This window comes from Mycena indigotica (assembly GCF_014461135.1).
Source record: "Mycena indigotica strain 171206Taipei chromosome Unknown Mind.scaff0003, whole genome shotgun sequence".
Classification (NCBI taxonomy): domain Eukaryota; kingdom Fungi; phylum Basidiomycota; class Agaricomycetes; order Agaricales; family Mycenaceae; genus Mycena; species Mycena indigotica.
The window spans coordinates 1,971,611-1,995,067 of record NW_023503002.1 but is presented as its reverse complement, the minus strand read 5'-3'; the positions used below and the strand labels follow the sequence as shown (position 1 = coordinate 1,995,067).

General features: G+C 49.4%; 6 protein-coding genes across 6 annotated transcripts; 3 read left to right on the top strand and 3 right to left on the bottom strand.

The window, feature by feature from the left end:
- Positions 1-466: 466 nt before the first annotated feature.
- Positions 467-3,558, top strand: MIND_00332000 (Fungal-trans domain-containing protein; the record flags this gene model as incomplete). The annotated part of the gene is made up of 19 exons (XM_037360175.1): positions 467-534; positions 589-600; positions 649-672; positions 741-870; positions 920-1,192; positions 1,243-1,254; positions 1,304-1,482; positions 1,532-1,567; positions 1,616-1,775; positions 1,823-1,909; positions 1,959-2,045; positions 2,093-2,102; positions 2,146-2,237; positions 2,287-2,380; positions 2,428-2,670; positions 2,715-2,881; positions 2,928-2,966; positions 3,011-3,136; positions 3,187-3,558. The coding sequence occupies 19 exons, from the start codon at positions 467-469 to the stop codon at positions 3,556-3,558; spliced, it is 2,211 nt and encodes a 736-aa protein (XP_037223060.1).
- A 175-nt stretch (positions 3,559-3,733) lies between these two features.
- Positions 3,734-4,540, top strand: MIND_00331900 (Phosphatases II; the record flags this gene model as incomplete). Its single annotated transcript, XM_037360174.1, has 4 exons — positions 3,734-4,206; positions 4,259-4,313; positions 4,364-4,410; positions 4,465-4,540. The coding sequence occupies 4 exons, from the start codon at positions 3,734-3,736 to the stop codon at positions 4,538-4,540; spliced, it is 651 nt and encodes a 216-aa protein (XP_037223059.1).
- A 5,009-nt stretch (positions 4,541-9,549) lies between these two features.
- On the bottom strand, positions 9,550-12,482 carry MIND_00331800 (J domain-containing protein; the record flags this gene model as incomplete). Its single annotated transcript, XM_037360173.1, has 11 exons — positions 12,189-12,482; positions 12,056-12,141; positions 11,942-12,002; positions 11,640-11,891; positions 11,347-11,590; positions 11,095-11,295; positions 10,951-11,044; positions 10,806-10,898; positions 10,655-10,757; positions 9,854-10,606; positions 9,550-9,801 (listed from the first exon to the last, which is right to left on the bottom strand). The coding sequence occupies exons 1-11, from the start codon at positions 12,450-12,452 to the stop codon at positions 9,550-9,552; spliced, it is 2,403 nt and encodes an 800-aa protein (XP_037223058.1). The 5' UTR covers positions 12,453-12,482.
- Positions 12,483-12,523: 41 nt separating this feature from the next.
- On the top strand, positions 12,524-14,166 carry MIND_00331700 (Cysteine protease; the record flags this gene model as incomplete). The annotated part of the gene is made up of 5 exons (XM_037360172.1): positions 12,524-12,723; positions 12,772-12,923; positions 12,970-13,457; positions 13,504-13,827; positions 13,873-14,166. The coding sequence occupies 5 exons, from the start codon at positions 12,524-12,526 to the stop codon at positions 14,164-14,166; spliced, it is 1,458 nt and encodes a 485-aa protein (XP_037223057.1).
- A 75-nt stretch (positions 14,167-14,241) lies between these two features.
- Positions 14,242-17,025, bottom strand: MIND_00331600 (SNF2 family helicase; the record flags this gene model as incomplete). The annotated part of the gene is made up of 7 exons (XM_037360171.1): positions 14,242-14,331; positions 14,379-14,606; positions 14,653-14,859; positions 14,910-15,027; positions 15,074-16,297; positions 16,352-16,560; positions 16,609-17,025. 7 exons carry the CDS (start codon positions 17,023-17,025, stop codon positions 14,242-14,244), a joined length of 2,493 nt encoding a protein of 830 aa, XP_037223056.1.
- Positions 17,026-17,137: 112 nt separating this feature from the next.
- MIND_00331500 (Clathrin heavy chain) lies at positions 17,138-23,396 on the bottom strand (the record flags this gene model as incomplete). The annotated part of the gene is made up of 24 exons (XM_037360170.1): positions 17,138-17,317; positions 17,368-17,646; positions 17,697-17,873; positions 17,922-18,084; positions 18,135-18,229; positions 18,278-18,349; positions 18,394-18,440; positions 18,491-18,680; positions 18,726-18,777; positions 18,829-19,204; positions 19,252-19,708; positions 19,767-19,991; positions 20,041-20,606; positions 20,657-20,837; positions 20,887-20,958; positions 21,010-21,240; positions 21,285-21,563; positions 21,610-21,810; positions 21,862-22,344; positions 22,393-22,841; positions 22,892-23,057; positions 23,108-23,214; positions 23,253-23,340; positions 23,394-23,396. 24 exons carry the CDS (start codon positions 23,394-23,396, stop codon positions 17,138-17,140), a joined length of 5,139 nt encoding a protein of 1,712 aa, XP_037223055.1.
- Between the last annotated feature and the right edge of the window lie 61 nt (positions 23,397-23,457).

Below are 23,457 nucleotides of genomic sequence, written 5' to 3'. Positions count from 1 at the left end.
AAAGACTTTTCCCCAGGATTATCATTTGTTGCCATATCACGAGTCAAGACCTTGGATGGAATAGCTTTCAAGTCTAGGTTCCCTTTGTCTAGGTTACAACGGCCAGAAGATACAGATACTTCACGTATGTTGAAGGCTGATATAGAAAGAAGAGCAGCCCTTGAATTCACCCTCAATGATTATGGTATGAATTTGGATGAATATGTATTTAATGATTAGTAATTCAGTTGTATTAACATATATATTTTTGCTTTTACTTGGATTTGGCGAGCTCCCCCCTCTCATGTGAACCATTGTTCACATAAACATATTTCTAAGCAACCTGAATAATCGACCATAATTATGCTTGCACTACCGTCAGAAATATCTACAAGATTAAACAGAGCATTGGTGGGTTCATTATATGTAAGCATCAAGGAAGAAGCGACGTGTGACACGGCCACTTCAAGGTTCCGTCTCTTCCTCAATGGCGTCGGTGGGGGGTCAGCGCCAGAAGCGACGGGCTGCAGCGCTATCGTGTGCCGAATGCCGTCGGTGAGCATCCGTGGGCTTCGTTAGACTCGTAATTCTCAACTATTTCTTATTCAGACTCAAATTGAAGTAATCCCGCTCAACACTCACAAACTCTGATGGCTTAGACTCTATTAGATGTAGTCGTCAGTTTCCTTGCAGGTAAGCTTGGCTTACTTTCACTAACTGCAGTTATCGCATGCTCACGGTCTACTAGCAATTGCATGAAGAAAGGCTGCGCTGCAATTTGTCCCGAAGGCTCGCGAGATCGCCTTTCATGACGCGTTTCAAGTTATTTACAATATACCAGGGAGCTTGACTACCGGTAAGGGCAACCGATTCGTGTTAGCAAACACAGAGGTTGGTCGTTCAATGCATCGACACCACCAGTAAACTCAGGTTGATCTAGGTTCTTCACGAAAAGATACTTGAGCTCTCCAATCGCATTCGTCAACTGGAAGACGGGCTTCTAGACTCTCATACACAAACCTCATCAACGCCCCACCCGCTACTCGCTCCCCAACTCCTCGCAATAAAACGACCATTAGAGAGAGACCGGCCCGATATGCCGCTCAAGTCAGACAAGCCTGATTCTTCCAACGAGGGAGTGGAAGCCATGGGATCGCTGTCTATATCAGATGGCGGCCGTTCTACTTTCTTTGGGCAAGCTGCTAACTCCTGGGTCTGTTTCCTTCGTCCTTTTCCCTATTGTGGTTCACGTTTTATTGCCAGTATCTTCTCAAGGTGATTCTCACATCAGCGGTCATTGTTGTCAGTAGTAAATCAAGCATAGAACGAGACTGCTTCAGATGACGAAGAGGTTGGATCACCACAAACGGACCATATACTACCCAAAGACCTACCTTGGCTTGCTTATTCCTTCCCCTTTACCACAACATCCATTAACGGCACTGGCGAGGATGTTCGAACCACCCTCCTCAATTTATTGCCCAACGCAGGAATCGCTCAGCGGTCAGTCTTTGTGTTCATTATGACTGCCATTCCCTGAGAGAGCAGACAGGTTTTCGGAAAGTTACTACCGACATGCGGCTTGGATGTGCGCCCTTTTCTGGCGGGCTAATTTTAATTCTTATAGTGTCGCTAGGTATACCCCAATATCCGAGAACGACTTTTACGAAAAAATATTTACACCCATATATGATTTCAATGGCGACCACGTGAGCGCCCATAGCTTATCTGTGCTATTTATGGTGATGGCTCTCGGGGCTCTTGTCGATTTGAACATGCCTGCCCATTCTGCTGAGGTAAGGCATATTCCTGTGCTTGACGACATCTCAATGCTGCAGAGTAGGCCACGGAACTTTATCAACTAGGAAGAGCTGCTCTTGCCATTGACTCGGTGCTTGAAGAGCCGTCAATTCCCGGGATACAGGCGCTGGTAGAGGACTTTGGCTGTCTTGTTGGATATGTCTGACGGCTTTCTGGAGCTGTTAATGTGCCATTATATGTTTTGGGCCGGGATCGACGGACCTCGATGGGTTATCATGGGCCTCGTTGTCAAACTTGCCCACAGCGTCAGTGGTTCCAATTGCGTATTTGGAACTTGCTGACAACTGATTAGATTGGATTACGTAAGGACCATTCTCTATCTCGTCCTACATCAACTCTATCCAGATCGTGACAGTGAACGATGGAACCTAGACCCCGTTGAAACACATAATCGTCGCTGTCTTTTGTACGAGATCTACACCTATGATAGTTGGCAAGTGAGTTCCAAATGTTGAGTTATTGGCCAACAGCTAATTATGCGGACAGAGTCTTACTTTCGGCCGACCTCCGACATTTTCGCTGGCGCACATTGACACAAAGCGTCCTCAAGAGCCAACAACCAACCCTGGGGAAATGTCTTGTCCGTGGCTATTTTTGAGAATTCGTCATCGTTCCAACCAGTTGTAGTTGCGGCATGGAAGCATGCCTGGTCATCCGAATGCCTCTCGGTTCTGCATGATCGCGTTTTCGGTGCTCGACCACCGCCATATAGTACTGTCATGGAACTCGACAAGAAAGTGCGCAACTACAAAGTTCCGCAGAACCTTCAAGTTCCAGGATTCTTGACGTCAAAGACGACAGTGGAAAGCGAGCCGCCTACAATAGAGCTCACAATGCAAAGATATTGTGCTTTTGGAATAAAAGAAATCGGTAACGGTCAAAATATAACTTTTCGTTCCAAACTCATTTTTAAGCATTATTTTATATGCATCGTGGCTTTTTTGCGCAAGCACTTGCTGACAACTCTCAAGACCCAATGGGAAGCAAGTATGGGCCATCAGTTCTCGCCGCCTATCGTAGTGCCTGCACTTTTGTCGGACTGATCGAGAGCCTGTTCAAACAGCAGCCCGTTTTGACTGAGGTGGGTTGCGCTGTTCTTTCAGTTCCTGGAATTGATGACGCTGAAGAGGGTTGGATTCTACTTCACCCATGTTTTCAGCTGCTGCGTGCGTCTGCTCTTGTTGTTACCGCGAGTTCTGAGGCTTCTCAGATTGTTTTGGGTTCTATTGCAATGAAACCGCATCTGACTATCGCCCCATCAGCACTGTCCCACTTTGAATCGGCCTGCCGTCTTTTTGAGAGCTTGACCGATCGTGCTCAGACAGTGAAAATGCTGGTAGGTCCTATCGATTTCAACCAAGTCTGCTATCGACGACCATGCGACAGCCTGTCCTCCATCGCCTCAAGACCCGTGCACACGAGGCCCTCATGACTCCAAGCCCTCGCATTCTAGACCCCACATTTTCACCTCAAGTGAAAACCGAGGTCGACGAGATAGCGGCTCTTGGTGGGGTCACTCGTCTCGTGACCAGAAGAACAATGTCTCCGTCGAGTCCATCCTCCGATTCACCTTCGCCACCAGTGACGCTTGACACCCCCCAATCGTGGACAGGCTTCTCTCAGTTCCAAGAGTATGGCTACCCTCATCATACCAACAACGGTCAAGGCTATGACGAGTTCAATTCCTATTCGGAGGTTCAGTATGCACCCGATTTGAGTTATTCATGGCAAAACTTCGTGCAGCAGTTCAAAGAGTAGTCGCCACGCGTCGTCTTCATGTAGCATACCCCAAAAATGTAACTGTATTGGATTTGTTTTTTTGGCACCACGAGACAAACACAAGGCAACCTCAAGGCTGTGTCTGTGACGTAACGGACGTGACTGCGCGTCTTGTACTTGAACGACCACCTCAAGATCCCTCCCCCAAAGAACCATGGCCGCAAACTCCTGCCCGACACTTAACTCAACGGCTGATATGCAAGCTCCTACGATTGAACAAGAACGTCTTGTCGTCGCTCTCGGAAAGCTCGATAGGCCACGACCAATTCCCAATTCTTACTGGGCAACGGGTTACCTTTTGGCATGCGAATACCCATGGCATCCTTTAGACAGTTCTTGCACAAAACTCGAAGCCTTGCTGCGAGCTGGTACTCGAACTTTTGTTGATCTCACTGAGGATGGCGAGCTCTCTCCGTACGAGGCCTACCTCTTGGTGCTTGCTCGTCAACTCAGAATCGATGACACGGAACTCGAATACCATCGTTTTCCTATTCGTGACCGCTCACTTCCTGAAAGTGTAGAGCACATGCATAGCGTCATGGCAGTTCTCCGAGACAATATGGACCGCGGGCGCATAACTGCCGTTCATTGTCGAGGGGGCATCGGGCGCACGGGCATGGTTATTGGGTGAGTGCTTTGCTAATGCAAAAAGCCTCCTTCTCATGCGTTTTCCTCTCAGATGTCTCCTAGTTGAGAGATTCAACTTGACGGGTGAAGAGGCTCTACAAATCATCGTACGCCATCCAATTTATACCTTATATACTGCAAGCTGAACACCTGTTAGGCTCGGGAGTGGCAAGGAGTCGCTAAACGGATTACATACCCTCATAGGTGAGTTTTCTCTGACCATTCCCCATTCGTTTTACGTTTTGGACCTGGTTCCAGCCCCGAGACGCCTGCTCAATTTGCCTTTGTGCGCGAGTTCCAACCCGAGAAAGTTTGCCAACAGCTTGTTTTCTGATGGCAGGTGAGCAGAGTTTACTACACAGTCATGAGTTGCTGGTTGACTTTTTTGAAGTTGAGGATGGACGAATATATCACCCCTTATAATACGCTGGATCAGCAGAGTAGTTTGACATTTAAAATGTGTCTTGAAGCATTAGAGATTCAATAACCACCCAGTCCATTGGTCTAACAGAATTCCTGAATGCTTTTCGCACTCCTCAAAGACCTCCCGACAGAAAGTTGCGTAAGCTCGTTTCTCCTCTGTCCCATCTTCCAGTTCCTGTCAAAAGGTCATCCGTCAGCCAACGAGGGTCAAACAAGAAGCGCACGGTGTGTGTTCGCCTCATATAGGCAAACATAGTGTTGATGTAATCAAGTAAACCGTCGGCCACTATGTTCTCGAGGAGAGCTGGGTGAAACATCAGATGGAAAACCGGCCCTTGAGTCCAACTTACCTTGGACAAGGGTCAGTCTTGCTCGCAAACGATCAAGTTTCGGAGAATCGGCATCTGGGACTAAGAACGAGGGCGGCATATTTCGCAATAACGGGTGCTGGTGACCAGGGATCGAAAGCAGTAGGTTGATGTAAGCCGCCTCGCTCGTCGTATACCAAGAGACCAAGCTTTCCACGAAAACTGTGATGAAGCGATCTCGCAAGGGAAGATGGATGGGCAAGCATTCCAAAGGGTAGGCATCTATGTCTTGCTGTAGGACATTGTAGAGCACCAGGAGGTTAATTCTGCATTGGCAAAAGTAATCCCAGTCATCCGACTTGTTTAGATAAGGCCTGAGGAAAGCGGACCAAGCCAGCTGCCAGATTGTCAACTGGCTGGTTCTGATGTAGAGAGGAACCTACCCCTGAAGATTGTTCAACTAACAAACGGCCACAGCAGACCCAGGAGTGTGCCAGAGAGGTGACATCTTTGCTCGTATCATCACTACTTTTGAACGACTCGATTATGTCAGATTTGGAGAAGAGTGCCTCTAGCCGGCGCCATATTGGCCATCGCAATCTTTGCACAATCTATTTTTTTAATGTGTGACATATACCCAATCAGGTCAGTGGACTTGCCTGAAACAGCGCCTTTTCATCTCTGGCCAATTTATCGGCATCTTGAGCGACGAAAGCCTCTACCACGTCCACATCAATCGCGCCATAGTCGTCTTGGCTTTCTTCGGTGATACGAGGGGGGCGATAGACTAATTCAGCTCTCTTATCCAACATCGCCTGGATGAGTTGAAGAACTCCGGGGTCCTCTTCGTGTTCAATGAGGGCTGGGGGCAGATCCTTGGTGAAGAAAGCTGCAGCATAGTTAGTTGGCCACAGATAGAGCTGATGGGACGAACCTTCCAGCAATTGAACGTCAGGATACTCTTTGCTGGAAGCGATAATATTTTTCAGCGCACGTGCAAGAAGCAGTACATAGACCTTTGGGTCCATGCCTGATGGTCGTATTTTGAGTTCTTGAAGCAGGACGTCCATCATTTCCTTCAACCATCCAACAGCAGGATCCAACTTGCGCTTGACCATCAAGACCGAGATGTACATGAACCCGCGAACGTAAGCAAGCCGTGTGGCTGCATCCGCTTGCTGAAAGTTAACATACGCAGTCGCCCTTTCAATCCAGTCACCGCGATTGACCGGTTGAATTTCCAACGCAATCGCCAGTACGCTCATGCGGTTTATGAGGGTAGAGAGGTTGCCTGAAATGGGAACATCAGTGCGGAGGGGAACGACCGATCTAAGCAGTTTCGTGGCTTGCTGACGATCCGCGAGGAGTGTCTGGTAGACAAGCTTGAGGAACAGCACAAAGGCGGTCTCAGAATGGATCGGCCGAGCAAGAAGAGACCACTCGTCCAGGCGGAGGAAGTCGGGGAATTCGGTTTCTTCATTGGCAAGATTAGCGAACATTCGGGTCCGCAAAAAGTTACCGAGGCTGTTAAGAGCTGTGGCAGCGCCGTTGAACTCCCACTGCCAACGACTCCAGAGTAAGCAACACCGTTCAACAACCAGCTTGATATATCCATCATTGACAGTCGACATATTTTCGTTATTACTGCGGATGTCTTGAACAAACTGAGTCAGAGTCGATTTGACGATGGACCAGCATGTACGGGGCATCTTTTCAGTCTCAGCCCAGTCAGCTGCCACCAATCCTACCGCAGAAAACTGGGATACAGTGCAGATACTGATGATTGCATGCCATGCCCGCTCACTACTTTCGAAGACAGAGCACGATTCGGAGAGTCGTCGTTTCGCCACTACACCTTCAACCAGAGTCCAAATTGGATGACTTGACTGGGAACCGCGTTGACCGTGAGGGATTAGATGCCAGAGACTGACCAAGGTTTCGAGAGCACGATGACAAGTGTCCGTACCAGAGAGCGAGTCTTGTTCTACCAGTGGCTTCATTGTCCTGTCGAACCCATACTCAACGATACACTCCACAGCAACCGCACAGGCTTGATTAAACACTCCATCAACAGAATCCCATCGAAAGCCAGCCCGAAAGGCCAATTCAACTGCAAACCAGCAGATAGAGAAGGTGGAAGACTCTATGGCATCTGCTGCGAGCGCAGCATCGCGTAGTTTGGCGGTTAGAACATGAACATGTCTTTCAACACTCGTCTTCAGCGCATCGACTTCCTCTCCCACAAGTAGCAAGTGAGTCACGAGATGACACATGGCCCTGGTAACGATTGACCACTGATGCTCTTGTTTAGTATTGTCGCTGTCAGGAATACCGGTTGCAAACTCGAAGAATCGGGAACAGAAAGGCCCCATTATATCGAGCAGTTGATGGGTGGTCACGTGAGGTCCGAGGTGAAATTCATCAAGCGAACAGATACGAGGAAGAGGGTAATTATCTGTTGCAGTGGGATCGACGAGTTCCAAAAGGAATCCCTTTCCGACGTAAGTGTCTGGTCCAAATTTAGTTCCAGCAGAGACAAGTGAAATCCCGAAATCGACAAGCTCTTGCGAACTCCAATTCTCCGGGTCGGATTCAACAATGCTTTGCTCGCCTTGTTCATCAATGAACACATGATCGTCCTCGCCACTCAAAGACTCGGAGGTGGCACGTGGTCGCGGAGGTTGGGTCTTGACCCGTCTCCTTGCCTGTGACTCCCCATGGAGCGATGGTTGACCATATTCGTTGGAAATAGGTCGGTGTTGCTTGATTGGCACTTGACGCTGACCCGTGAGCCTGCGCCGATCTGGAGCAGGCAGAGTGTACACCCCATTCGAGGCACGCTTTCCCTTCAATGCTCGCTTCCGTTCTGATATACGTCCCAAGTCTATCGTCTGCCCCACATCTTCATCGTCATTGTCATCGGCCTGTCTTTCGTGAACAAGTTCTTGCCGCGAAAAGTATGAATGCAAAGTGGGTCCTTGCCGTCGCTTCTGTTGGGCCCGGGAAGTCGTTGTGTGGGCCACTGATTCAGTGAAGTCTTCTTCTTTTACGAGCAAGTCTCCATCAGAACCTATGGCTGCGGTATTGGATAACATCCAATCAATTATATATCTGTCATACGAGCGTACAGTCCGACTCGAGGGTGCGGTTCGACTGTTTCTGGCTAACTCATATCTTCTGGACTTAGTAAGACGACGAGGGGCTGGGAATTTGCGTTCGCGTTGACGATGGGACACAATTTCGACGTCCGAATCGGACATTTTGGAGTCAGGTTTCTCGTTTTCAGATTCAGGATCGCCTAGAATTGGCTTCCGTTCCCTTGGGGCTTTGGCTTTGGTGACTCTGGAGTGACCTGGCTCGAGAGGCGGCTCTGATTCGGACTCTGACGACGAAGACATAGTTGTGCGGCGTATTCGCCGCTTTGGACGTGAGGCATCTTCAAGCAATTTCTGAACCATAAAGGCAGGATAAACTCGTTTGAGGGTGCGAAGCTGCTTCTTGAGCTTCAACTCCTTCTTCGACAGGGCTTGAGGCTCCTCGACCGTCTGTTGAACGTTGTCGTGTTCCACAATGACAATCGCGGAATCAGACGTGGCTCCGTCGTGCTCGTTATCGTCGACCCACGGTAACACAGTCTTGGAAGCGACAGGAGATGCCATGATAGCTTGAGCTGGTGGAGGAGAATATGGCTGAATAAGATGGTTAACTCTTTTTTTTCAACAGGTATTCAACGTCAGGTTTACCGGCGAATTTTCCTTCTCTGGAGTTCGCGTTTCACGGCGGCCTCTATGATTCACTTTCTCTGAGGTAGACAAGACTCGCTTTCTTGGCCCCACGTTTCCGCTAACATCATCTTCATCCGATGACGATGACATGGAAGGGAGAACGCGTAAAATATCGACATGTGGAGGCGGGGTCCGTGAATCCAGTTCCGGCTGTGCGTTTTCCTCTTCCTCCTCATAGCGATCTGCCCTTGATTTGGGATGCCTGGGGGGGCTTCGTATCTTAACTATTGCTTCTGGGTTGTCACGCAAAGTCTGCCTGTAGATTGCTTGGTCAAATCGGTAAGGGTTTAATTGCTGTGGATTGCGATGTCGCAAAGGATACCGAGAGGCATCATCAATAGTTGGACTATCGGGAGGGGGAGGAGTGAGGGGAGATGATGGTGGAGATGATTTGAATGCTGGAATACTGGGAGAGCGGAGAAGTAAGGGATCTACGGAGTCGGAACGCTGTGGCTCAGTTGTTGTTTCATCATCGATCAGAGGGTCGGAAAGATGGGTAGCATGGATAGAAGATGTTGGTTCTTGGGAAGCACTGCGGTGGAGGGAAAGAGTTGGTGAGTGGAACAACTGACAGAAATGGTCAGTCACAAGAGAAACCTATGGACCTGATAGCAAGCCTTCAGTCGCTTGAGGGGTGGCAGCTCGTTCATTTCCTCTGGGTCAGACGTTTCGACCACTTCATCGCTTGTGAACGGCCCCATAACCAAATCGTCCATGGAAGGTAAGTATGGGTGGAATCGCGTCAGTCACAGTCGCGTGACACAGGTCACGTCACATATGTCTTCCACGTGCCATGAATCCGATATATTATTATTAAGAATTGCTATCTACCTGCCCTCCTCGACTTGAATGGTCAACTCCTCGAGTCCTGTTATACGCCCTCGTAGTAACCGGTCAACCCTCTCTACTACTCGGTCAAGTTTTGCGTATGTAGGTTGACTGTTCGAATGTGGTCCACTAGGATCGAATGACGCTGCGGATCTTGCCACCTGAATGCGAATGGAGCCAATTATGGTTGTTGCGTCTTTAGGCCAAAATCTCGGTGATGTGAAGGATGCAAGTCCCTCTACCGATTTCAACTGGAAGGAAGAGTTATCAACAACTAAAATGGCGAGGTCCAGTTTGACTTACTTCAGCCAGAGCGGTTTCTATTGTAGATTCTCGATCAGAGACATCGAGACATAGTACACGGCCAGTGTCCATGACCAGAGGAGTCACGCTGGCAGCAATCAACACGGCAATGAAGAGGGATGCAATCGGATCGAAGCCAGTCCACCCATAGAATTGGATGAGGAGAGTGGAAATGATCACACCAACAGACCCCAGAGTATCTGCCATGACATGGAGGAAAACTCCTCGCATATTATGACTGTGACCTTCGTGTGACAGCGCTGGTATAGGACTGTGCACATTCGGCGCATGGTCGCGTTCATGATGTCTCATATAATGCTCGTCAACGCCGAATTGATAGTTGGGTGTGATGGGAGTGCTTAGTTCTGGGTAGTTGTCGTGGGCATGTAGTGATGCTCGCTCCCCGTGGGCGTGGCTGTTGTCGCTCTGAGAATGTGTCGGCTCATGTCCATGAGAATGGGAGACAACGGGGGAGTGTGGGGGGGAATCGTGTTCTTCGTCGCAGAAATCATGGGAATGAGAGTGATGCGGCATTGTAGAAGCTGGGGGTGATGAGTGCGAATGGGAATGGGAAGGAGAATCCAAGGAAGTAGGTGAGGGTAGGGTATGGCTATGGTCGTGTGAGTGACCGCCATGACCGGGAGAGTGAGAATGGCTGCTCTGTGAAGCAGGTGGAGGGGCCAGATTTGTGGGTGGGGTATGGCTATGATCATGAGAGTGACCTCCATGGCCATGCGAGTGGGAATGGCCGCCCTGGGACTCGATCGTTAGTGTCTAGTGCGCAGGAAGATGCGAGCTTACATGGTGATGACCGCCCATCGCAAACATGCCAAATAGGTTCACGGCTAGTCCAAGAGAGCTAACCAGGAGGAGTTGACTTGTGTTCATCTCAGGAGGCTCTAATCTAGAAGGAGCTGAATGCTGAATCCAGAAAAGAAAGGGAAACACACACATTCGTTGGATGGCTTCGAAGACTATAAAGATAGATATAAGAATTAGAAAAATTCCGTTCGCAAAACCTGATAATGTCTCGATACGACCGTATCTGATCGAGTTTCAACATGAGGGAAGAAAAAAAAAAGTCAGAAACTTCGCACCCGTAGGTGAAGCGCTCGTTGGGCTCCCATGTTGCCATCACGGAAGCAAGTAGTCCAACTCCGATTGCCATGCAATCAAAAGCCATGTGAATCGCTGGGGAAATGCTTAGTAAAGCATCGAGAGAGGAAGTTGAGAGTTTTGACCATCAGAAATTAAACCCAGACTATTCGTCCAAACCCCATAAAGCATTTGTACCAGCATATATGCCATATTCAACACCAAGAAGTAGAATATTTTGCGGGACTCAGGATTGGACAAAATAGTTTTGAGATAAGATCGGAGCAAACGGGAAGTGGGTGTAGGAGGGGAGGCGGCAAATGAGTCGGTTTTCTCGGGTTGCATGCCTGACCGCGGAGTAAGTTCATTACTACGTGAGTATCAGACAGAGTACACACCGAAGTAGAGAAAGAAAGCCACAACGAGGTCAGTCCACGTTGGAAATTGGTTATAGGCCAAGGACCCTAGAAGAGCTGCTGCGATCGCAGTACTTGGGTAGGAAAGCATGAGGTGTTGCGGGGTAAAGGAGAGCTGAGTCAAAGAGCGGGTGGTGATGGGGGATAGGAATAAGAGGGTGAAGGCAAGGAGCGGGAGAGCCAATAAAGACGTGAGGGGAAGTGCTGGAGACGGTGGAAAATCGAGCTGAGAAGACCGTTACTCCCATGGAAACACGCATGATCATCCGACGTACAACCACTGTCCTGAATAGATAGAACGGCAGAGCGAATATGCAGGCACCGAAAGCACTCGCAGAGATGGTGAAGGTCGTGCCCAATGATGGCGCTAGGACACCAACGGTATGGTTGAGAGCACTGGTGGCCAAGGCGTACAGGAAAAGCGCTCCATATCCAGGGAGAAATCGCCACACATTAACCGAAGAGAGCTGGGTGTCCGAAGCAATGCAGAGTAACCAGGCAAGGGTGACGGACGCAGCTTTACGAGACTATGGTTTATGAGCGTCTATGCATATAAGTGGCGCAATTCTAAACCAACTTTCGACGTCGTCAACAGTGCCCCAAGCCATAGATCGGCGAAATGCGAGAACAGTGCTACACTGAGTGACAATGGTGAGCAGCGGTTGATGTCATGAATTCAGGGGTAAAATACCGGATAGATGGCAGCCTGTACAGAGCGGTGAATAAGCAAGCCTGTTGAACGAAGACGAGTAAAGATGCTGTCCCAAGTACAGACCACTGTGACCTATCAGCGCACGGGAGAAACACTTGGGCAATAAACACACCTCGATTGACTTGCGCTTCGCCAACTGACCAGTCCAACCCTCCCAGACTAGGACTCCAAATCCTCCGCATGCCAACACTCTCATTACAGTCCAGAAGATTCCAACTTCGAACTCCAAGACTCCTTTGGCCGCATGCGTACAAATAGCAAACAAGACAGCATTGAGGAATATACGAGGCAGATATTTTTGGGGAATCGCGGTTGAGAATACTCGGGAGTTCAAACTGATCTTTGAGCGCGTTTTGGCATCAGGTGCAGTCGGCATCCGAGTAGTCGCGTCGGCGTCAAAATCAAGCAGTCAAATCTTATGTCAGCTTCATGTGAGTGACGTTGTTTATGCACAACACACCAAGCAAGACCGCCTCTTCGAAATCTAGCTTTTACGAGAAAGCGGTTCGCTATATCCTCGACTCTGACGCATCGTCAGACCAAAGCGAGGAAGAAATCTATCTACTTGGTCTGTCTTATGATGGATCCAGAACGTCGACTGAGCCTGAACAACCTCAATGGCCAGCACAATTTTATTCCGACTTCCGGTCAGCTTTGAAACTTGGCTGAACTTCAGCATCTAATGTCTATGTCAGGAGTAGGATATGGTGCACTTATCGCAAAGACTTTGAGCCAATTCAGGGTGGAGGTTCCCAGCAATGGACGAGTGATACGGGCTGGGGTTGTATGATCCGTACAGGCCAGAGTTTGCTAGCCAACTCACTACAAACCGTCCACGTTGGCAGAGGTCAGTACTGATATGTTGAATGGCCAAATTAATCCGAATTTCCCAGACTGGAGACGAACAACATCCCCACCTCGAGCGTCATTCTTTCTTCCGACTCCTAACAGCTCACCGAAGAACACTCACCGGCGCAAACCGTCGATTCCTTCCCCGCCTTCCCTCGCTCCAACAGAAGACACGGAAGATCATGCGACTTACGTCCGGCTGCTTACCTGGTTTTTCGACTCTCCCAAGGCCCCATTCAGTATTCACCGACTGTGTCTCTCAGGGCAAGAGCTTGGGACCCATGTGGGGGAGTGGTTTGGCCCAAGCGTTGCGGCCCATGCTATCGCCAGTGCCGTCAAATCGTACCCTGCTTGCGGATTGGGTGTCTCCTTGGCTGTGGATGGCGTTTTCTATCAGTCATCTATATTCGAAGCGTCGAATCCCGCTGAGAACGACGGTATTTGCAGCTGGGGAGCTCGCCCTGTTCTGCTTCTACTTGGCCTGAGACTGGGTCTTGACGGTGTGAACCCCATTTACTTTAGCACCATTAAGGTAAGAACTGTTTTGAATTTTACTAGTGATACCAACTGATTTGTAGCAATTATTATCTTGGCCGCAATCTGCTGGTATTGCGGGTGGTCGGCCTTCTTCTTCATTATATTTTGTTGGCAGCCAAGGAGACAACTTGTTCTATCTGGATCCTCATCATACGCGGTCCGCAATACCACTACGGTCAGACACCATGGACCCCGTCGCGCAGTCTCACGCAACCGCAACCGCATACTCTCCGACTGAACTTCACAGTTACCATTGTGATAAAGTTCGCAAAATGCCCATTAGCAGTCTTGATCCAAGCATGCTTGTTGGATTTTTAGTTCAAGATGGACAATCGTGGACAGATTTCCGACGCCGTGTCTCAGAGGTGAGCATGGCCATGTCTCGAGTCTCGTTAAACTGACCAAGGTAGCTTCCACGCGCAATATTTTCTGTGCAAGATGAACCACCCGCGTGGCCTACCGGAGACCTTTCTGGAGACGAGGATGACGGCCTCGCACTTGAAAGTGTTACTAGTACCAGTTCTCAAGACGCTGTCAACCCCAATTCCGACACGTCTTCATCGAATCCACTGTCCTCCAAAGACACACCATCAAATAGTAAAGCTAGATCCTCCTTCATCATGGAGGGGCTTCGCAATAAACTTCGTTCATTCGGACGCAGTCGAACCTCTCTGTCAATGGGAGAAGGCGAACCAAGCAAATGACCCATACCCTGTTTCTGTATACCCGACTGTAAATTCAACTGTGTTGTAGCAATTACATAATACTGGGCGAGCGGCCTATATGATTTCCACGAAGCGCGCGTACAATGAGGATTGAAGATGCTGAAGAGTAACTGTCTCATCGACATGGAGTGATGGGATGTCAATCTAGAGAGCATGTGACCGACTAGATTAGAACGAAAACGATTACTGACGATGCTGAGTGGCCGCGCTCGATCCGCCACTGACACCAGTGCGCTAATCATCGTGGCGAGGGCCGTACTATGTCGAGTATTTGACCGATCGTTTAGAACATTAGGTAGCACGCCTATAAGTTTAGAAGCGTCGCGAGCAAGGTTGTCTCTTTCTTCCTCCTGTTCAATAGGTCGCAGGTCATCAATTCCCTCCAGTCGCGTCAAGACAGAAGAGTAATCTAGCAATGCCTGACAGACATCAAAACTAGAAAATACAAATTGAAATGGATCTCACCTTCCCCCGCAAATGCCAGCCATCAATTGTGTTGGCCCTCCACTCAAAGCGGCGAAACAAGGAGGCGAGAAGTTGCAGGTCATTCCGAATAATGGCGTCTGGCGCTAGTTTTGAAATGGCGAGATTATGAGCCTCGTTGAAGAGTTCAGCAGACAAGTACAGCTCGAAGGCGTCGTAGATATTGCCACAGTGGAGCGCGTAAATAGCCTAAACAGACGTGAGCCTTTGCAAAGAATTGACTAATGCTGGATAACAACCTTGGCTTCCTGTACCCAAGCCATCGGGATGCGGAGACTACCAACAATGCCACGGGTTGTCCACTCATCCAGTCGATGTGCATTACGGGCCAGCAAGTCCTTGATCACCTTTGCTCGACTAGGTAATAATCAACGAGACGCGGACAAAGTCAGAAAACCCGCACCCTGCTGAACCTTCAATGTGGAGAAGGACGAAGACGGCCTCTTGGACCATGCCATGTTGCTCGAGTTGGGATGCGTAACTGTTTGTCAGCAGATCTGCACTTGGACTATGGCCGTCCGACGTTGTGTCTACATCATCTTGTGACGACCCAGGAGTAGTTATTCCCGGCTCTCCTCGATCCGAAAAGTCACGCACACCCATGCATCGCGACAAGATGATGTAAAGATGCCATGGCAGAGAGTAGTCCAAAGGCGAAGAGCTGAAAGAAAGTGGGTCCAGCACTTGGGAAAGCGAACATGACGGGTCGGCATGGAGTCGCATAAGGGAGTATAGCGCATCTGGTGACACGGGTAAGGATGGCAGTTTCCATCGACCCTGAGGAGTAGAGGGGTTTTCGATATACCATGGAGGTGGTATAGAGACTTTTCGACGCTTCATCGAGTCGCTGAAAGCATCGAAGACTTGAGAAATTGTAGAATCAACAAGACCAGAGTACCAGAGGTGAAGTCCAAAGACCCTTTTCCAGTCGAGGGCAGAGATGAGATCAATAGGATTAGATCCCGGCCCGTCGGACGGCTCATCAGAATCTTCAGAGCTCAAAAGCCCGGCAAGCAGAGTGTACACCTTGCGAACATCCTCTTCGACATGTGACTGTACGTGTTCTTTCCTCCAGATATCAAGTTGAAGTCTTAGATCTGAGCGAAATTCGAGGTCGCCTCCTGCTTGTGATATAAGTGTGGCTAGTTTAAGGTATCCTCCGTCGGCTGCAACGCCAGCCGCTTGTTTGATTTGATTTCCAGTGAGGTGGATAAATGCTAGAGTGGCAGGACTGGCCGAAGGAAGCGCCCTGATATCGGAGTCGATTGAGGAGGCTACGGTGTCCTCAAGCCAGGCAGATACCGCCGCTTTACGACGAAGTCCCGTGACCTGCGTGCGAATGTCGGGTGTGACCGAGTCGCCTAAACGCAGCGGAAGTAAATCGAAAAGAGCAGACCCGAGTCGGAATAACGAGGCTTCGAATGAGCGGTCCGTAGAAGGAAAGAGAGCGGCGAACGACGAGAAGTGGAGGTCAATTGATGAAGGATTCGCAAATGGTATTTGCTCGTCATCCAGGTCAATCGGTGAATGAGACAGTTGATGCTGGAGAAGTTTCGCAGAAAGGTCGTCAGAGTTCACTATGGGAGCCAAGGTCCTGAAGATGGTAGATGTATTGGCAGTGGTTTTTCTGTACCAACAATTTAGAAAAGAACAGGTCAGAATGGGCCAAAGGAATGCGTACACGGGGGTGTTTGGTGCACAAATGGTGCCTGGATGAGCCAAAAGTCCACAAGGGCCCCAGCCGACGCGAAAAGAGCGGCCAAACGCCAGCCCCGCGTCAACCATCGCTGCTTCACCACCCACCACAGCAGATTCCGCTCTGTCAACCCGAGCGTACTTGCGTGTAGGCTTATATATTGGGGGATCCACGTCTTGGGCAAAGGATGCACGCTTGCGACAATGAATAAAAAGTTGAGAGAGTGAACCAAAGACTCGTACTTGTGTTGGCTCGAATCTCAAACCATCCCCATCCGAGTCCCGACTATGCTTTCGATTCAAACCCAGCGGGATTTGGAGTGAAGAGGTTTGAGCATTGTCTGCTCTCATAGCGGCTGCTTCTTCGGGCACACGGAATAGCGAAGTTTGCATGACATGCATTTTCTGAGCGTCTACACCCATATGGAGTGGCCAGCGCGTTTCTCTGTAGTGGTAGTCGCCATTTTCATCTGGGACCAGAGTATTGCTTTTGTGTGGCAGGAGGTCGTCTGTTTCTAAATCCGAGCTGGATTCCGAAGAAGTTATTGAAGGGGCTTCATCAGTGTCGCTATGCTCTTCATCGAGGGGAGCGCGCTCTGACTTGTCGTTTGCAACTTCGTCGTCGTCGCTGCTGTCTGCGAACGCTGCAAAGCGCGTCATGTTACATAAGCGTGACATTTTGTAACAGTTTGTAACACTCATTCAGACTCATCCAAGTGACAACAAAAATAAGACGATTATAATGGGGCTAACAATGTGTGTATACGGTCCTTCAGTAAAACCCGGTCATTTGAGGCATCATCCCGTTCAGCTGAACAGGAGCAGCGAACCCACCAGTTGGTCCATTTGTGATCATGAGCCCAGGGTTGATGATGGGGGCTTGGGACTCCTCTTGCTCCTTCTGCACCTCCTTCTTGGACCGTTCTTGGATTTCCTTCTCAAGCTGTGCCAGCTGATAATCTATAAGACAGTGGCTTGCGAAGCGTAGTATGGAACACCAACCTTTGTCACCAACGCGCGTTGAACCTGAATTTTGTAGGGCATGTAGAAGTCATTCAGTCCATGTTGCCATGATAGTTCTTCAACCACGTCCGACCGAAGCAAGTCAAAGCAAATGTACAGCAAGGCTGAGAAGCACTCCTTGTTTCCGATGTCGACAAAGTACGACATTAATTCCTCGGCAACCTCTGTCAATCCGGAAACTGCTGCAGTGATCATTGCGTCTTTGAAAAGTCGGTCGTTCTTGGACAGAGCTATAGACTGGTCCCATCGCGAGTTTTTCTGCCCAGAAAGTGAGAAAAGAGAGAAGAGAATGCGGAATCCTTCCATACCTTATATAGATGTGCAGCAAGTCGACGGAACTCAAGCAGTGGTGAGCCCTCGAGACGCTTGGCCAAGGCAATCGTATTGAAGTTGTCGAAGTTGTCGATGGAATCCCTCAAAGTTTTGTAGTCCTCCTCTTCGATCAACAAGTCGTTGTAGGCGTCGTTGACATCCTCAATGTTGAGCTGGAGGCAATGGTCAGCAAGGTACAGGAGATGAAGGGTAAACCTTACGTTTTGTACCGCAATGAGATAGTTTCGGATAAGAGGCAAGTGATCTTGCTTTTTGAACATCCTTACGACCCGCGAGTGGTTGATGCGAGGAATAAGGACGGTGAGGAGGTCGGTCAGTAATGTTGGTTGTTCCTCCAGGTAAAAGGACAACGCGCGATAATATCTATAGTCAGCGCTTGAGTAATGTTTCACGACCGGGCGATGAGAACGCACATTTCGACATTGGCCACCCGGACAATGACATCCTTGAACTGGTTGTGCTCCCACGCATCTGCAGAACGTTCAATCATCGCAACGGCGGCATTGTCCTATTAGTCATGTCAGTACAAAATTCAATCAGGACTCCTCATCCTCACGAATTCGTCGTATTTGATGTATAGGAAGACAAGTTCTGGCCAGAGGTGCGCTTTTTCGACGGCTTTCAAGACCTGGGCAGGTTATTGACAACATTAACTAAGCGCATTGGTCCTACCTTAGGAATGTTGATCCGAGAAACATAGACCTTCAGATGTTCCATCACTTGTCAGGCATTTGAGCAAAAAAAGACGAGCAAGAGAAAGGCGGCGCACATTTAGCAGGTTGATATTTGCTCAAAAGAATAGCCATTTCCGTGAATATGCCCATATGAGCGCGCTCGAGCCCCAAGCCAGCTTTGAGTAACGCGATCACATGCTCGAAATGACCTCTTCTCTCGTAGATCTTGACGAGAGCAGAGAGCTCCTCCGCATGAACAATGATGTTTAAGCCACAGATTTCGGCCTAAACAATAGTCAGCAGTTAACAGCACCTAATAACTGGTTATACCAAAGTAAATTCGTTCTTCTCGATGCACGCGGCATGGACCTGTTTCCAGACCCTGTATTGATATGAGAATGGGTTCAACACAATATCAGCGCGTCAGACTCACTGAGTATTGCCAGCTTTCCTCGCGCTGTCGACGGCAGCTTGGTTTTCTCCAAGATAGATTAGAGTGGTGGCGAGACGAGCCCAGTTCGAAATGCTTGCGAAGAGAAGTTTTGCTGCCTGATAGAGCTCGTCGTTGAAGCATTTCTCCCCGACCTCGAGTATGTCCGCAACGTTCGTCATTCCCAAAAAGTCCTCCATGTCATGCAATCTGTCAGTCTTCGCATAGGCATACGCCAACTCGGTGTCGATCTTGGGTTCTCGGAGGGTCTTTCGTGCCATCTGGAGGTAGCGAACCAGATCGTCTTGCTTGCCAGCCCGTGTTGAAATCTCGATCATCTCCATAAAGTTGGTGGGATCTTCCGCCTTGATGTACGAATCTGAAGCTGATGAGATATGTTCTCGTTCAAAACCTAGGTTTGATTACCTATGGAGTCTTTGATACGCAGGCCGTCAAGTTGAGCCTTGGCGAGTCGGCTCCAAACTTCGGGCTTGTTGACTTTGTTCGCGAAATCCAAACCACGGTCGATGGAAACGATGTGCTCGACAAGGACGTTGATGGCCAGTGCATGTTGTTCGTACTTCTTGTAGATGGTCAGGGCCTCTTCGAATAGTCCATGCTCTGTGGCAATCTTGGCAATTTCGTTGGAGTCGTAGTTTTGAAGTTTGGTGATGTACCCGACGACCTTGCCCTTGTCCGCCCGAATTGCAGTAAGCAGTAAGAGGTTCTGCAAGTTGCGGTTGTCGCTGAATGGTGAAGGCTCGATGATGATTTTTTCAAGGAGTTCGATAAGCTCCATCGGCAGATCTGCCTGTATGAACGCCTTGACGGTGATCGACACATCGTCAGGGTCTGTGCACTCGGGAAGCGCAGTTGCAACGATCTGCGCAGGTGATCAACCGCCGCGAATAATGACATGGACTTGTGTGTGAGAGTCTTACCTGGTCGATGAGTTGACGGCGATGGATGTTTTCACCAGAGAGAACTTGAGCCCACAAATCAGGCTGACGACGCTTGATGAGGTATCGCGCTTGCTGCTTGAACATTGAGTTCTCGTTGGTAATCGCAATGAGCTCGTCATCGCAAAAGCCTTTGGCATAAGCAATATAGGCGAGGTACGGGTCGCGCTTCTCGCAAAATTTGCCAACCACCATGGGATCATACAGCTGCGTGGATGTGTCAGCATCTAAGTCAATGGCGTCGGACGCTACACACATTGTTGTCCTTGAGGAATGCTTCAGGATTGTTGTTGCTGTCGATATAAATTTTCGCGATGGCATTGAAAACGGCGGTGTCCTGGCTCCCAGCTTGAACACGGGCCTCAAGCCAGGGAAGGATGAGTTTCAATCTGTTTCGCTGCTCGACTTCATTCACGAGCTCGTCGATGGGGAAATTGCCGGTTACGGACGCGAGCAGGCTCTTGATGGTCGCCTCATCGCAGTCGACGTCAAGGAGACCCCCCACCACCTGCGGAGTGCGCACCGAGTTGACGCGCTGAACGTAAACTTCGATGAACTTGGTCAGTCCATTCTGATAGAGGTACAGAACAAGGTCATGTACGAAGTCGAAACGGTCGCAGACGATAATGAGAGGGAGCTGATCGGAGAGTTTCGCCTCCTTGAGGAAATTCTTGACTTTCTCTGGATTGTAGTAGTTGCTCTCCCGGCAGATGCGTTCAACTTCGCGTATCTGTCCAGTGCGAGTGGCAGCCTGGATGTACTTAAAGTGAACTTCGGGATCTTGGCTGACGTTGACGACAGAGCCAAGGTAGTAATAAAGCCCTATCGATGTCAAATCAACCAAGGCGGGCAAGCAGATCTAGACGACAAACCTTCAAAACTCTTAAAACTCTCAAACATCTCGATTAATTTGACGGGGCCCAGAATGTCAGAGTACTTAGTGGCAATCTGGATAACAACTTGGAGATTCTGTCGGATGTTGACTTTGAGCATTTCCTGTAAACAAGCCATCGACTGTTCTGTGGTGAGATTGCTGAAGTAATTGACAAGCCACTGCAGGCGGCGTCATAAGGAGTCAAGTAAAAATAGTATTGATACGGACCTCAGGTTGGAGCGCCGCGGTATGGACGATGGCCCGTTTGATGTCGGCTAGATCTTGGTAGTGCTCGAGAGCCTGAAAGTCAACTCAATATTGATGGTGCATGAACAGTAACTGAACGAATACCCGTTGGAGCAGACCAGCCTTCTCACAAAGATTGGCAATACGCGGACGGTCGTAGTGGGTGAACATCTCATTGCCTAGGATTGCATCTGCGACTTGCGGGGCGTGAACCAGATTCATTTCGAGGAGGCGCGTCTGTAGGTGGCCTTGTTCAGGTTTGTTGTCCTTCAGAGCATCCAAGAGGAATGAAGTCGCTGGCTGGATCATGTTCTGAGACATGAAGACATCGACGACCTAGAAATATGAGAAGACTACGGAAAAGCAAGGGTAATTCTGACCCGTTCAATGTCAACAAGGGGCCCGCTTTCATCGTTAACCAGCTGAGCGGCAAACTCGGCTCCTTTTTCCGCATTGGTGCGCATGACGTGCTGCAACAGGGAGAAATAATCGGGGGTATGCCCGACCTTCTTCGAATAGAGGACAATCTTGTCGGTTTGACCAGTCTCTGCAAAACACGCAATGACCTTATTCGGAACGTTTGCTCGCAAATAAACGCTCAGCGCGAGCGTCATGTCATGAAGGCGGACTATGTCGCCCAACTCTTCGCTGCATGTAAGCTGATGGGGTTTTAGCGCACGATACAACGAAGTGAAACCAACTCACCTTGTTTTCCTTAAGCCATTTCTCAAGCAACTGTTTCCGACCTTGTTGGAGAACAGGTCGCGCTAACTCCAGGGATTCGAGGTGATTAAGTTCACCTTTCTCAAGTAGGATTCCGAAGTACTGGAGGATCGGAGAGAGGCCGCCGGGTTGGGCAGGAGCAGCCTTGAAGGCTTCGATCACCTGTACGGTTCGCAATATACCCTAGAATACCCATTGAGTAATTGCTACTGACGGTTGAATGAACAGACGAACTCGAGGCGAGTTGGCGGCAATCTTGGCGGCCTCAGAGTACTGCCCGCTTTGGAAGAGTTGATTGTACTGCTGAACATACAGATCGTCCGCGCCTGGGAGATTGGCGCGGCTCGATAACTTGAAAGCCAACTCGGTGTTGTTGAGGACGCTTAGTATGTAAGGAATGATGGTTTGCTCATCCACATTCACGCTGAGAACTTGACCCTTCTTGTTGACTCCGATAATTCCGTTAGTAGCCTCATGCTCCGAGGTGACGAATATTGTTTCGCCAGAGATGCGGTTCATATAGACGCAGGCGCCGGACTCGAGATCATAAAGGTGGATGAAGCCGTACTTGGTGACCAGGTAGATAATTCCGTGTTTCTTCGAGACCTGCATCGCAACAGGGAAATCATTGGTCGCCTCCGGAGGAAAGTAGACGTCGACTGCTTTCTTGACGAAGGCGGGATCAGGCGCGGTGTGATCTATTTCGACGACATGAAGCTAACAATGGGGTGAGTGCAGTGCAATTAGTAGAAATACTACGCAAACCTTGGCTCCAGTGGCGGTGCGGACGGAGAAGGTGAAGAGTTTCGTAGGATTTTGGTGACCATCAATCTTGAGCTGGGCAAAGGCAGCAGCATGCCCCTCTATCGGCTGACTGACTCCGCGTTCCCTACTATACAGCTGCATAGAGCCTTTGACTTTGAACGCGGACGGGTTGGTCGTGTTGCCCGAAATGCCAATTAGAACCAGCCACTTCTCATCTGGAGTTATTCGATAATTTATGATTTGAGCGCCATTGAGGGTTGGGTGACGATCGAATATCTTCTGCGGTGGAGAAGTCTGGTCTGCAATAGTCCAGTGGAAAACGGATGACTCGGTGACCATGCCAATGGTGGTGTCCGAAACCCACTTCCAGAAGACGACGTCTGCATCGTTCACGTGGGATTTGACCTTCTGCTTCGTGTCAATGTTGAATATTTGCAGAGTTCGACCGGCTGTTGCGGCGTCAGCAACAAGTAAGAATGGATAGCTCTGATGCACGCACCTTTCAGAGCCAGAATTTTCTGGGAGGGATGCATAATGGCGGAATCGGCGGAGATGGGTCGCCGTAGAACATTATTGGCGTCGGCCAGGTCGATGATGACGACCTGGTTTTGCTCGCCAACCTTTTCACGAACACAAATAAAATGGTCGGACTCTAGCGTGAGTGTCTTGCGTACTGAGGTTAGCAGACGCGGGGAAAGGTGTAAAATTCCCATACCTGGAACGAGATGGAGGCTGGCTGAACGCCAACACTGGACAATTGGAGGTGTTCACAAAACGCGATGGGCTTCGGGGGCTCCATGGCTGGGAGAAGGTGAGACGATGCTGTGGAATGAGTCGAAAGCAGGCCAAGTGTGGCCGACCTGGAAAGACCGTTGGAGTTTGGGGACGAAGGTATATGAAGGGCCGGGAAGAAGTGTGTGACTTGGAGGCTCGAAATTGATGATGATACTGAACCGCTGTTGGTGAGACTTGAAGCGTTCTGTCTCTCTTATGACGCTCACCATTTTCTTCACTTCAAAAGCCTCCTTCGAAAGAAAAGACAAGGTACACGCATTATACACGAGG